This window comes from Hyperolius riggenbachi, chromosome 3, assembly GCF_040937935.1.
Source record: "Hyperolius riggenbachi isolate aHypRig1 chromosome 3, aHypRig1.pri, whole genome shotgun sequence".
Lineage (NCBI taxonomy): Eukaryota > Metazoa > Chordata > Amphibia > Anura > Hyperoliidae > Hyperolius > Hyperolius riggenbachi.
This window is the reverse complement of record NC_090648.1, coordinates 334,543,917-334,558,450: the sequence shown is the minus strand read 5'-3', so window position 1 is coordinate 334,558,450 and position 14,534 is coordinate 334,543,917. Positions and strand designations below refer to the sequence as shown.

Below are 14,534 nucleotides of genomic sequence, written 5' to 3'. Positions count from 1 at the left end.
GTCGGGGTAGGCATTGCAGAGCTTTACCTGTAGTTTTGGAGTCCCGCGCACGATCTCGCTGCGCAGCGGGACTCCAGCCTCTCTCCCCGGCAGTGTGGGGTCTTTCCCTGGCCGCCGGGATCCCCCATGTCCCCGCTATTCTTCCGGGGACCCGGCAGCCAGTTGGAGCAGCGCAGCCGTGGTGGCAGCAGCAGAGCGGTGGTGGCAGCGTGACGTCATCGGGGGCGGGGCTAATATTGAAAACGAACTTCTCTATATTAGAGAAATAGAGAAGTTCGTTTATATGTATATTAGCGCCATCTTGTGGGCAAAGAGAAAACTGCAGCACAGGAGCCCAGGAAGGTACTTTTTTTTTTTTTTTTTTTGCTGCAGATCTCCCTGCCAGAATGATTTTTTTCAGGTTTTAGGGTCTGAAAGAGTGGAAAAAAATTGCACCGCTTTTAGACCCTAAAATCTGGAAAGAATCAGACCGCCAAGGAGGTTAAAGTCCCTGGAGATTTCTGCAGACACATCCGAACTTGAGTTAGATACATTTTGTTTACATAAATGTATCTAAGTGTTGAATGTGACTCATCTCTCTCACTGAGAAGGAGTTGGAGGACAGCCAAAGAGTGTGTAACATTTCTAAATATATACATATAACTAAATAGAATGTAACTATCTGAACGTCTGCACGGAACTTAAAACCTCTGTGTTTAACCCTTCCAATGCTGGTCTAGTAAAAAAAAAAAATGCTTTTTGCATATAATATGCTGTAAATAATGTTTTAGAGCAAAGTTGAAATGCAGGGTTATATTCCGCTTTAATCCATCTGGTCGGGTCATATGGTATTTCGAAGATGTACTTGTGAGCAACTCTGTGTTTGCCACTTGCCAATGCTGCTTAGGCTCAAATCAAAAGGGGGGAGGAATTTCTTATTTATCATATGTGAAAGTTGTAGTATAGTGCATACGACAATTTATTTCTGCGGCACATTTCAGTTAACTGTAGGGTCTAATTACGATCATTATATGTAATAATGGGCTATTTGGTTTTAGCCTGATCATATTGAAAGCTGGATGGTCTATTTTCTTGAAAGTAGAACAAAAATCAAACCTGCTTGATGAGATGATTGGGCTAAACTTCTTATTACCAAGCACTCCTAGATTCCAAAGGCATCTAGATTGTTTCCCTGCCACAATCATGTACTACATGTAGTCTGCTTACAGTAAACAATGTATTTGGGATTTTGTAGCAAACCCATGCAGATAAATGGAAAAACCTAGAATATTTAGTGCAAGTAGTGCTCGTGACAGCATACGCAATCTTAAATGTGTGCTGAAATGGCTTAATGTTGTTTTTTTTTTTTTTTTTTTTTTTTTTTATGTATATAAAGAAAGCAACAAAGAAGACAGACAAACCTACAGTAGAAGAGAAAACAGAGCAAGATGTAACAGATCTCAGTAACGAAGCTCTGAAAGTGGAACTACTTAAATATGGAATAACATCTGGCCCCATTCAAGGTATGATTTGCATATTGTTTTCTCTAACAGCTGAGATGTACATAAAATTCCTCTACATTTGTCAAAAGAAAACAAAACGTATTTTTTCTAAGTGTGCAATTTAATACAGTAGCAATATCTACAACAGTTGGGGCATAGTGCTCTGATACATGGGCAGTGTGTGTGTGTGTGTGTGTGTGTGTGTGTGTGTGTATAAAATGCACCATTCTTTGCCAGTGCTTCCTGCTACCCTACCAAAAAAAGAAACCAATATAGCCTTACTCCGCGTGGGATTGGAATGTACATACATTTGATGGTGTCATTTTACTTAAGGTACTCTTAAAATGTCACCCAGTAAGGCCCCATTCAATGTAGTGTATTGCAACGCCTTTGATCACACTGCAGCGCAACTACTTTCACAGTGCTGTGGGTTTGTTGCGGAACAATGGGACGCGGTATGGCAACGCATTGCTTGTAGTGCGTTACTGCTAAACATGTGCATTAAGAGTAAAAGTTAAGTATACTTTTCATTGACTGTTAGCTTCACTGTATGTGACTCAACTTGGCCGAAACGTATGGTGTGAATGTGGCCTAACTTAGGGCACTCACCATGATGCTTTTACCGCATCCTAAGGAACTCTAGGAATGATAAATCCAGGAAGGTGAATTAGGGCTTTGAAGTACCATGACAGTAGTTAGCTTGGTGTTCATTAGTGACAGCTGTGCTTAAAGTGTACCAGAGACAGCGATGGCTAAAGGTTAGATACTTACCCGGGGCTCCCTCCGGCCCCATAAGCACGTGCGAGTCCCTCGCCGTCCTGCGGTCTGCCGTTTAGCTGTGATCAGCCCCGGTAACTTGCTCGGTCGGGGTCTGCTGCACGTGTGGGAGGTGTGCGCATGCACAGAAGGCACCGACTGACTGGTGCTGATTGTGGCTGAACGATAGACCGTGGGAGGACAGCAAAGGACTCGCATGTGCTTATGCGGCTGGAGTATCGAGTATCAAATCTTTAGCTATCGCCATCTCTGGTTTCCTTTAAATGTGTGGTATTTTAACTGTTTTAGTGTGACTTTTGTAAGCATGGGTTACATCTATTTCTGTTAATGTTGTATGGTTACATTTTTTTCTTTAAGGTTCCACGAGGAAGGTTTATGAGAAAAAGCTATTAAAAGTGAAGGAGCAGCAAATCACATCCATAACATCTGTAGCAGATACATCAAATGAAGACAATAACAAACAGAATGGAAACACTGATGAAAGCCAATACAGTGACAATGAAGGTTGGTTTACCTATCTCTTAATTACACATGTTTATGCAGAGTACTAGTTGCCCTTTTTGTATTGCCATCATTTTGCATAATCACACTAATAATTTTTCACACTAGTTATTAGGCCTGAACGATAAATCGTTTTTTTATCGAAATCGCGATCACGGAAGTGACGATTCCGTGATCGCCATACCAACGATTTTTCACCCCCTGTAGCAGTCCAGCAGTCCCCTCTCCGGCTCTGTGCAGCGGCGGTTTGCGGGGGATCAGCGCCTGTGCTTACATTCCAGCCTCGGGGTGGATGCAGCTCACTCTCTCCCCAACTTCCGCCTTCAGCCAATCAGCGGAGCGGACGGCAGACTCCGCCCACAGGCTTACTCACACTCGTGGGCTCACTCCTCCCAACATCTCCACACATTAGCTGGGCGGGCGGCAAGCTCCGCCCGCACGGCTGTCAATCACTACATACTACGTGTGGCAGACTCCGCCCACTCCTCAGCCTCTCGTACTCCGTCCCCAGTGCTTACAGTCCAGCCTCGGGGTGGATGCAGCTCACTCTCTCCCCAACTTCCACCTTCAGCCAATCAGCGGAGCGGGCGGCAGACTCCGCCCACAGGCTCACTCACACTCGTGGGCTCACTCCTCCCAACATCTCCACACATTAGCTGGGCGGGCGGCAAGCTCCGCCCGCATGGCTGTCAATCACTATGTACAGTGGCAGACTCCGCCCACTCCTCAGGCTCTCGTACTCCGTCCCGTGGCTCACACCTCTCAGCACCTCCAGATCAATAAGCTGAGCAGGTGGCAGGCCGAGTCTGCTGTCAATTACTTTTATATTGAGTGATTTGTGTCCCTTTTTTTGGTATAAGCAGCAGACTCTGGCTCTCACTTGGCTACTCCCTCCTCCCAGTGCTTCCACATCATTTGCTGGGCATGCATGTCAATCAAGCTTTGTAACATAGGCAGCAGACTCCGCCCACACTCCTGTCATTCACGTTTTGTATCCCTCTAGCACGCAGCAGTGTGTCAGCCTGATAATGATGATGACTGCTGTGGTGTGACTGACTGTGTGCGTGTAATCTTTCTGCATTCTGCAGTGGGGGCACTGTTGAATTTGTGCAAACTAAGGTGCTATCCCTAAGCCCTAATTGTGGTTACTGGGCACACTGGGCAGGCTAATCTTGATAACTGCCAGGCTTGCGGAGACTGTCAGAGAGCTAAAGAAGGACTCTAAGTTGCCAGCTTGCTGCTCACACAAAGTGATCCTAATCACTGTTCCCCTACGTCCAGAGGTGGTAACAGACCAGAGTAACATCACGGTCTTAGCGATAAGCCGTGAGCTGAACAATCCTTTGTTACGGTTACGGGCCCGGGGCTGTCTTGTTGCAGCTAGCTCCTGCTCCTCGTGTCGTGAAAACTCGTGAAATGTGTGCCATGGCTTCTGCTGCAGAACCAGAAGCGGCGTTAGATTTACTTTCCAAGAAAAACAGTCATTTGGAAGTATTTTGGGTTTGAGACCACAGATGTGCAACAGAAACAGGTACTGTGCAGAACCTGTCGCACTAAAGTTGCAACTAAAACCGGAAACACAACAAACTTATACCGGCACTTGAAAAACCATCACAAGCATTTGCATGAGGAATGTATGAGTAAAAAAGTCCGGTGAAAAGTCGAGTGAAAGTGATGCTCAGGCCCTCAGTAGTAAACAGTCTACAATTACTGAATCTTTTACTAGTGTGACACCGTATGATTCCGGCAGCAAAAGACATCGAGAGATAACAGCAGCCATAACGCACTACATTGCCAGGGACATGGTGCCTGTTAACACGGTCACTAAATCTGGATTTAAAAACCTTCTCCGCACGCTGGACAGAAGATATGCGATACCTTCCCGCACCTACTTCAACCAAGTTGCCATCCCACAGCTGTACACAGAGTGTAGAGAAAAAGTTGTAACAGAGTTGAAAAATGTGCAGCATTACGCCACCACTACTGATATGTGGTCAAGCAGAACGACCGAACCATATCTGAGTTTGACTGTGCATTTTGTGAATGACGACTTTGAAATGAAAAGTCGCTGTCTGCAGACCGCATACTTTCCCACTGATCACACCGGAGAGAATATCGCACAGGGTTTGAGAGAGTGTCTGTCAAGTTGGGGTCTGACAGAAGAGGACCAGACGTGCATCACAACCGACAATGCAGCAAACGTCATCAAAGCGGTGGAACTGAATGACTGGACCAGACTTCAATGTTTTGGACACAGGCTGCATCTTGCAATTGAAAATGCTGTTAAAGATGATGCAAGAGTGAAGCGGGCAACTGGACTTTGCAAACAAATAGTTGGTGTCTTCTCTCATAGCTGGAAAAAGAAGACAGCGCTCAAAAAGGCACAGCAAGAATTTAATGTACCTGAGCACTCACTAGTAACAGAATGTGCAACAAGATGGGGTTCAAGGCAAAAAATGATAGAGAGGGTGCTCGAGCAGAAGAAGGCGTTATCACAGGTTCTGTCTGAAGACAAGAAGACGCGTCATTTGGTTCCCACTTGGCAGGACACAGATGTCCTTGAATCAATCAACAATGCCATTGGACCTCTGCAGGAATTTACAGATGCTCTTTCTGGTGAAGCATATGTAAGTGTGTCCTACCTAAAGCCAGTTCTCCATCTCCTGAGAACATCAACTCTGAAAATGATGAGGACACAGATCTTACTAAGGAAATAAAGTCCAGAGCTCTTGCCTACATTGAAGATAAATACAGTGACCCAGCCACACAGGAGCTACTGGACATAACTTCATTCCTTGATCCGAGATTCAAGACCGACTATATAAGTGCAGAGAATGTCCCAGACATCAAAGAAAAGGTGAAGATTCAAATAGAGCAGGTGGCACGAAAGGAGAAGAGGGCCTGTCTTAGCACCACAGATGCCATGCCCCAGGGTGCACCAGAGGCAGCTCCATCCACCACCGGGAAGGGAAAGCGGTCACTGGGCAGCTTCTTCAAGAGCAAGGCTGTGCCTCCTCCATTCACTGTGCAGTTGGAGGATGCTCTTAAAGCTGAACTGGACAACTACCTGATTAGTCCAACTATTGATGGAGAGCAAGATCCACTGGCCTGGTGGAAATTGCACAAAGTTAATTTTCCATGGCTGAGCAAAGTTGCTTGTAAATTTCTGTGCTTACCAGCCACCAGTTCACCATCAGAGAGATTGTTTAGTGCTAGTGGCAATATTGTCACATGTCAGCGCGCATGTCTAAAACCATCCAAAGTTGACATGCTGGTTTTCTTGACCAAAAATCTGTAAAGGGTGATGTAGAGTTGTCAGGGAAAAAGTTTTTGGGAGTTTATTTGTTCTGTGTATCACTCTGACTTCGTGTCAGACTGTCGAGTGTCAGCCTTTGTTTACATTTTTCATGAAAAAGTTTCCGAGTGCAATACTGTTGGGCAAGAGAAAAGCCTTTTTGACTTATTTGGAAATGTTTGGAAATGTTTGTATTTCTTACATATTGAAAGTGAACCTGATCTCAAGCACGGGTTCAAAATCAGATACTGACCCTGAAGAGAGGGAAGCCCCAGGATCCTTGAGTCTTCCCTTGCTTCTCTGAAGCCTTCTGTTGTAGAGCGCGCAGCCACCCTTCCTGGATCATGGACTGGACAGACGCGCAATAGCCGGCGAGGTGGCCCATGCACAGTAGAACAGAGCCCAAGGCTCCAGCCTACTGCACATACGCAAGCGGGCATGGTCGACTATTGTGCGTCGATGGTCCAGGAAGGGGAGCTGCACGACCCTGATGTGATTAGTGACAATGTCCTGTTGCTAATCTTCCGGTGGGCCACGCTGGGGGACAACGAAGTAGCGAGGGAAGCCTCAATAGGCTTCCCTCTCTTCAGGGTAAGTAGTGGAAGTAGTAGTAGTAGTAGTATCTGATTTTATACCCAAGCTTCGGCATGAGTACACTTTAACATGGTTTCCATTTTTGGTATGTTATTTAACAGAAAATAACTAAGGATTTTTTTTGTGTTGCACTACTGCGTTAAAATGAGGATGGCTCTTTTAGTTCTCCATTTGTGACTGTTTAAGACTTTAATAGGTAGAAGCAGCCGGCACCAGCATCCATGTATTTATAGCTGTAAGTTTGCTTTATTCAGATCTGTCACATAGATGCACAACGTTTCGGAGCGACTGCTGGTACCAGTCTGTCACTAACTTGATAAAGGAGCAGCAGTGACAATTGCTCCGAAACGTTGTGTATCTGTGTGACAGATCTGATTAAATCAAACTTAGGGCTGATTCACACTGCAAGAGCTTTTTAAGCATTAGTGATTGAAAAAAGCTCTTGCTAATGCAATGCTATAGGGGAATGTTACAAAATCACATTGCTTCAGTGTGAACACTCACAGTATTACATTAGCAAGAGCTTTTAAAATCACAAAGCGCTGCCACCTACAAAAGCTCTTGTAGTGTGAACCAGCCCTTAGAACTATAAATACATGGATGGAATTGGTGCCCACTGCCCAGGTGCCGGCTGCTTCTTCCTATTGCGTTTGGATTGGTAATCCATAAGCCAGGCACAGCGCCATTCATTTGATGGGGTGCACTGGATTTCTACAAGAAGTTACTGCTGTTAAAAACTTTAAAGAATGTTTATGCAAGACACATGCATGTTTGTTATTAATAAATTTGTTAAATGAAAGCACTTCTTGCCTTTAATTTTCATAATTGCATTTTAGATTAATAGATACAGTCAAATAATGCAGTAACATTTACAAACATGACAGAAAATGACATCATACTATCAATTTGATAGTATGATCTCATTTTCTGTCAGTGCATGTTTGTAAATGGCACGGTGTACATTGTGAATTTAGTGCTTAGGCTTGATTTGAAGAAAATCGTGAATCGAATCGAAATCGCAATTTCTGACAGAAATCGTGCAATTCAATCTTTTCCTAAAATCGTTCAGGCCTACTAGTTATACTAATAAAATAATTGGCAGTGCAGTCAGTTTTGGCGAAGCTGGTTTGCCTCTCCCTCTGCATTGTTTCCTGTCTGTAGATTGGGAGAGTGAGGTCTGGTCTTCATGATAGTAACTGCTCTTTCTAAAAGAAAATTGCTCCCACACTATGGGAAGCATGTGCATCCTAGCAAATATCTTAGTAGTAGTCTATGGCAGCCAGGATTGCTGGAAAATGGTTTGGTATTTAATGTGTACTTGAGTCGAAGCTTGGGTACAAAAAGAGATAATGCCTAAAGAGAGGGCATCCTCCGGATCCTTTTGAGGCTTCACTCGGTGTTCTGCTGTCCCGCTGAGCTGAGAATTTTTTTGTTTTACATTAAGATAAAGCATGTTGCAGGAAAACCTGTTTATTAACTAATCTATATAGGCACAATTTGAGATTCGCTAGACTTGAGAATAGTTTAGCTTGTTTTTCCTAGTAAGGTGAAAGTACACTACACTATTAGTGATGCATTGAGCTACGGAACATAATTCTGTTCAAACTACGATAATGTTTGTTTTAGAACCCAAGGCCGACCTGACGTTTGAGACAAGAGAACCAATACGGGGCAGGCCAAAAGCTCAAGTTGCTTCCCGGTCCAGAAGGTTGGAACATAATGAGGTAAGTTAACAAATGTTAGGCTTAGCAGGCAACTGATTTATAGAGGACATGGACTGGATAGAATAATTACTTTGTAACACCAGTTGCTAAGTAATTTACATTCTGAAAGATTTTCTACACGGGCCACTGCCAGATAATTTAAAGCACAGGGTGAAGAGAAAAAAGTTTGATATTTACCCAAGTAGTGAAAAGCCCCTGGATTGTCCAGGGGTTTCCCATGACCCTCCTCTTAAAGGAATACTGTAGGGGGGTCGGGGAAAATGAACTTACCCGGGGCTTGTAATGGTCCCCCGCAGACATCCTGTGCCCGCGCAGCCACTCGCCGATGCTCCGGCCCTGCCTCCGGTTCACTTCTAGAATTTCAGACTTTAAAGTCTGAAAACCACTGCGCCTGCGTTGCCGTGTCCTCACTCCCGCTGATGTCACCAGGAGTGTAGTGCGCAGGCACAGACCATACTGAGCCTGTGCAGTACACTCCTGGTGATGTCAGCAGGAGCAAGGACAGCAACGCAGGCGCAGGGGTTTTCAGACTTTAAAGTCTGAAATTCCAGAAGTGGAGGCGGGGCCAGAGCATCGGTGAGTGGCTGCGCGGGCACAGGATGTCTGCGGGGGATGATTAGAAGCCCCGGGTAACCTCAACTAATATTCCCCCCCCCCCCCCCCCCCCTATCCACTGGATAGGTGGGGTTACCTCTATTGAAGTATCTAACTTTTTTTTTTTTTACTTGCTTCTGGTGTACTTGAATTGTTGCATAGACCTAATGAAATATTGCAGGCTAAGATGTCAGCCTGAAAGTGAACCTGACCTAGTACACTGGACTTTGTTTATACTTAGCAGGGGCTTTCTCAAGCCCCATGAGCACTGTGGCCTTCTTCGCCGTCCTCTTTGGCATCTCTGTTACGCTATGATTCCCGGTAATCCAGCCGGCCGTGCCCTTCTGCACATGCTCGACCGCGTGCGCACCCCCTGTCGCAGAAGCATGAGACTGACCGTATTACCGGAAGTCTTACCGCCAGAATGGAGGGGCCAAAGAGGACAGGTAAGAAGGCCACGGTGCTCATGGGGCTGGAGGAAGCCCCAGGTAAGTATATAAATAAAGCCCAGTGTACCATCTCCGGTACACTTTAACTCTGCCTGCAATACTTTTGATGTTGAGCTAGAACTATTTTTGGCTGAGAATTGGGCATTGCAACATCTTATTTTGAGTCACTTTGTTAAAGCAAATACCAAGGCTTGCTTACCTGCAATAAGAAAGTAAGCATCAAACTATGTGGGTTTAGTTAGGAGATCCTGGGATCGAATCTGCTGCCAATCGGTCGCACTAAACGCACCCGCCGATCCGATTTCCTCCCGAAATTGGATCGGTTCGTCAAACGCGTGGTGCGGGAAATTACCCTCGATCGCCCGCGGGTAGGGAGCGCGTCGCTAGCGGCGGCCGATCTGATCAGGTATACATTACCTGACGCTGGCTCCCGGGCGTCTTCTCCGCGCTGCACCCGCTCCATCCTGGCGCTTCCTGTCACTGCAGTGACCAGGAAGTTCAAATAGAGGGCGCTCTATTTGAACTTCCTGGTCACGGAGTGACACAGGAAGCGCCGGGATGGAGCGGGTGCAGCGTGGAGAAGATGCCCGGGAGCCAGCGTCAGGTAATGTATGCGGGGGGGGGGGGGGGGTGACAGGCGGCAGCGGCGGCTCCACAGATTGTGATCGGTTTTAGGGTGAAATCGATTCAAAATTTGTTTGCAGTAAAGGCAGCCATACGATCCCTCTCTGATCAGATTCGATCAGATAGGGATCTGTCAGCTGGTCGATCTAATGGCAAATCGACCAGTGTATGGCTACCTTTAGTCCTTTACATGGCTGCACAGGCTTACAAGGAAAATGGGTAAACTTCCAGGGCTGCAACACTGTTATCTTAGAGATAACTTTGGTGCAGTGCCCCAAGACAGCAGGGCAGCAGCCTTCATACCTAGACATAGAAACTTAATGTAGAAGGGGTAACATCTTATTAGCTTTTTATTGCTGTCTTTCAGATTTATTCAAAATAAGTGTTTTAGCTACAGATTTAGTGTGTTAGTGTAATGGGTGCATATTGTAGGGACAAGTACTATGCAAACTTAGCACCAACCAGCACTGCCTGCTGTCACAAACGTTGCTCTTCGGAGCCCTGGTGGGTTGCTGAAGTTGCATGAAGCAGATCTGATGGCTGGGGGCATAGGTGAACCCTACTCTTAGGTTGTGTTTGCAGCTATCTCATTAGATGAGTGTTAGAGCATTACATGGGATGAGTTTTTATATGTTCACAAATCATACTTAACAAGTTTACTTCAGTTAACCTTTTCATAATATCCCAAGTAATATATATATATATAAAGGAAAAACAAATCCGTTTTCATTTATAATTCCTTTTAGTATTTCATTTTTCATGTTATTGGTTTCATGTATTATGTCCAGTAATAGATTACCTCTTATTGAAAGACCTTAACCTGCTGAGCGGTCTGGACGAGCTCGGCTCGTCCAACACCGCCAGAGGCTGCCGCTCAGGCCCTGCTGGGCCGATTTTCGTCAAATAAAAAGCAGCACACGCAGCCGGCACTTTGCCAGCCGCGTGTGCTGCCTGATCGCCGCCGCTCTGCGGCGATCCGCCGCGAGCAGCGGCGAAAGAGGGTCCCCCCAGCCGCCTGAGCCCAGCGTAGCCGGAACAAAAAGTTCCGGCCAGCGCTAAGGGCTGGATCGGAGGCGGCTGACGTCAGGACGTCGATGACGTCACTCCGCTCGTCGCTATGGCGACGATGTAAGCAACACAAGGAAGGCCGCTCATTGCGGCCTTCCTTGTTTATTCTGGGCGCCGGGGGCGATCGGAAGAACGCCTCCGGAGCGCCCTCTAGTGGGCTTTCATGCAGCCAACTTTCAGTTGGCTGCATGAAATAGGCTTTTTTTTTTATTTAAAAAAAACCCTCCCGCAGCCACCCTGGCGATTTAATCAGAACGCCAGGGTGGTTAACCACAGCTAAACATATTCTACCTACATTATTATTCTGTATTTGTTATTTGCATTTCTTGCTTAATGTCCTAATTGCCATGTCTTAAATTTTAATTGAATAACTTATAGGGTTTTAAAGGGAAGGTCCAAGGTCGCTCTGTAAAAAATAGAAATACAAATCCACTTACCTGGGGCTTCCTCCAGCCCATGGCAGGCAGGATGTGCCCTCGGCGCCGCTCCGCGGGCTCTCGGTCTTCTCCGGTGGCGCACCTGGCCAGGCCGGCTTCCAGGTCGGGCTCTTCTGCGCTCCAACGTGCGTCTCACGTGGGTGCGTTGTGCAGTATAGCCCGGAGGACTTCCGATGACGTCAGACGCATGTTGAAGCGCAGAAGGGGCCGACCTGGAAGCCGCCCTGGCCAGGTCGGGTGCGCCACCGGAGAAGACCGGGAGCCTGCGGCGCGGCGCCGAGGGCATGTCCTGCCTGACACGGGCTGGAGGAAGCCCCAGGTAAGTGATTTGTAAAACAGACAAATGATAAGCGCTCAAGGATGCACCTGAATTGTAAGCCATCAGCGGCAATGCAGAGCCCCCTAGGGCTGAATACATGCCTCTAATGCAAAACAGATGCAAAATTATGTGCTAACTCTAATCTAAAAATTTGAGTGTGAATTTAAAACAGTGAAGGCAGCTAGCCACTAGTATACTTTAAGTTTGCACAGTGGGAGACATGGCAGCGCTTTCAAACAACCTCATACCTGAATGATTTAACTGCAATGGTGAGCAGAGCTCCAGAAACTGGACTAAATTACACACCCAGCATACACTGCAGGCAAAGAGAGGGAGGGGGAATTAGTGATTAAGCTGCATCAGTGGGCAGAGCTCCAGAAACTGGACTATATTACACACCCTGCATCACTATAGACCAGGGGGGGGTGTTAGCTTCAGTGATAATTAGTGCAAAGTGATTTGTAGTTTTATTTTTTACAGAGCGACCGTGAACCTTCCCTTTAAGAGTGCCCAAAACTCTACAAGTATAAAATAGTTTATACTTGCCTTGTGCTTGCCGACAGGTTTCCTGCTGAACAGATCCTGATGCTGACAGCTCTGGAGCTTTGTACAGATAAAAAAATGCAATCTCTATACCTACCACTGTGTCCACTGTGCAATAAAGTTTATAGAGTGGGTCTAGAAGCAGAAAAAGTAGCTGCAGCTTGCAGAGAACTAATTAGCTGCAGTCAGTAGTTGCCTTTATATGCTTGGGAACATGTCAGCTACATAGATTGCTATAAAACATGTGACATATTTATGATATCTATGTTCCCTCCCCTTTATTAGTATTGTGATGGTATCCTCTCTGTTAATTGTACTCCATGCAGGAGCAGACTCGGACATAATGCTAGCTTTCCTCCTTTCACCATCCCCTTGCTTAATCAGTAAGATGCCTCACTGTAAGGGGCAATTGGATTTAAGTTACTTGGAGTAGGAGACTGGTACTGTGTCCAAAATGGCTTCTTTCAGCTTGCGAGGTGGTCTGATAAGAGTGCATGTTACTGTTATGGATACCATTTATAATATAACTGTTTTCTGATCACAGCAGTGAAGAAGATGGGTTTCACACAATGTCCAGTGCAAAAATATAAGCCTTGATTAAATCTGGTAAAAGAGCAATCCACCAAGTTGCCAACATGTTTTAGACATAGGCCTCGATTCATCATTGTTTTGAGATAACTTTTTCCAGTTTGTTAAATTACCGAATTCGAAGTTTATCGATTTCTAGTTGTATTCATCAAGGTTTTTCCGCATTCGTTGTGAATTCGATAACAATTCGGTAACTATTCGGTAACGTGTCGATATTTCCATTTTACAGCGGTAATTTAACACAAGGCCGTAAGATTCCCATGGAATTGTGGGTAAAAGGCAGTCCTTTGAACACTACGTAGCAACATTCTGAATAGGGCTTAACACCTGGACCAGGATTCTGGAAGTGGCTTGGGAGAATCCCACAATTTCACCAGCTGCGGCTTGATAGGAGCCTAAAAAAAATATAGTGCATCTAGAAAATTAGTTAACCCTGGCACTGCCTGTGCTCTCTTACAAGATGATTCAAGAGAAATGCAGATGTCCTGTTATAGCAAATAAATCTATTCTCTTGGAAATTGATATGGTTCTAGACCTTATTCTTGCCCTTCTGCGCCTTTGAATCACTCTCAGCTGATACATAACCACTTCAAATGGCTCCATCTTCTCTGTCAGCAATGATCTGACAGGAATAACGACAGAGCAGTGAAGGAGAGAACTAATCCTACATTTAACACTAAACCACGCCCACTTTCATTTTCATGAATTGCACTTTCTTCAGTTTTACTGCATCAGTACCGAATTATTACCGAATGCTTGCTAACAGCTGTAGATAAATTTGATGAATCCTGAAATCAACGTAACGAATTCAGTATTTTACCGAACTGTCGTTAACCAATTCGATAAGTCTTGATGAATCGAGGCCATGGTCCTTAGTGTCATATCATAGGTTCACAATGCAGGATGGGGCACATATACATGAGGCCACACCTACATCTTCACTACTGATCCTGGTACTGAGTTACCTGGTTCCTGCACAGACTTAGCAGTGGAGGGAAAGCGGATTTTACCTTATTAATCTAATCACAATATTGTAATTTTTTTTATTTTTATTATTATTTATGTTGATCGGGGACTGAAATGTCTGCAGTGAGGCTATCTTCTTAAATCTGGCATGGTTTATAGGTTCTTAATGTTATAATTCTGTATAGATAAATATGGGTCAGCTACATTATGTTGCATTTAGGCAGCTGAAGATACCAACTTGTCAGAGTTAAACGTCAAAAGGAAAAGCAGGATCCCTTCAGACGACTTTGTATCTGAGACTACGGAAGAATCAACTATACTTGTAAAAAAATAAATTAAAAGTCTCTTTCACACCTAAAATGGTTTTGGTATACGTGGTGCACATTTTCGAATTTATTTATTTATTTTTTAGTTTTCACTATTGGGTTTCTTGCCCTTAAAGCTGTCATCTGGTAACATCACTGACTAGCTAATATTGTTGAGCACATTCTTAAGTCTGGTGTCCTTATCCACTCTTTTTATATATGCAGCCAAGAGTGTGGACAATGCTAACTTGTTTTAGGTAGAGTCTGAT

General features: G+C 45.1%; 1 protein-coding gene across 3 annotated transcripts in view; it reads left to right on the top strand.

Moving 5' to 3' along the window:
- Positions 1–14,534, top strand: part of TMPO (thymopoietin) — a 37,825-nt gene that overhangs the window by 14,566 nt on the left and 8,725 nt on the right. For all 3 annotated transcript variants that reach the window (XM_068276894.1, XM_068276893.1, XM_068276892.1), the window contains exons 2-4: positions 1,376–1,502; positions 2,616–2,762; positions 8,275–8,372. In XM_068276894.1, coding sequence (XP_068132995.1) covers positions 1,376–1,502; positions 2,616–2,762; positions 8,275–8,372 — 372 coding nt within the window. The remainder of the gene's footprint in view (positions 1–1,375; positions 1,503–2,615; positions 2,763–8,274; positions 8,373–14,534) is intronic.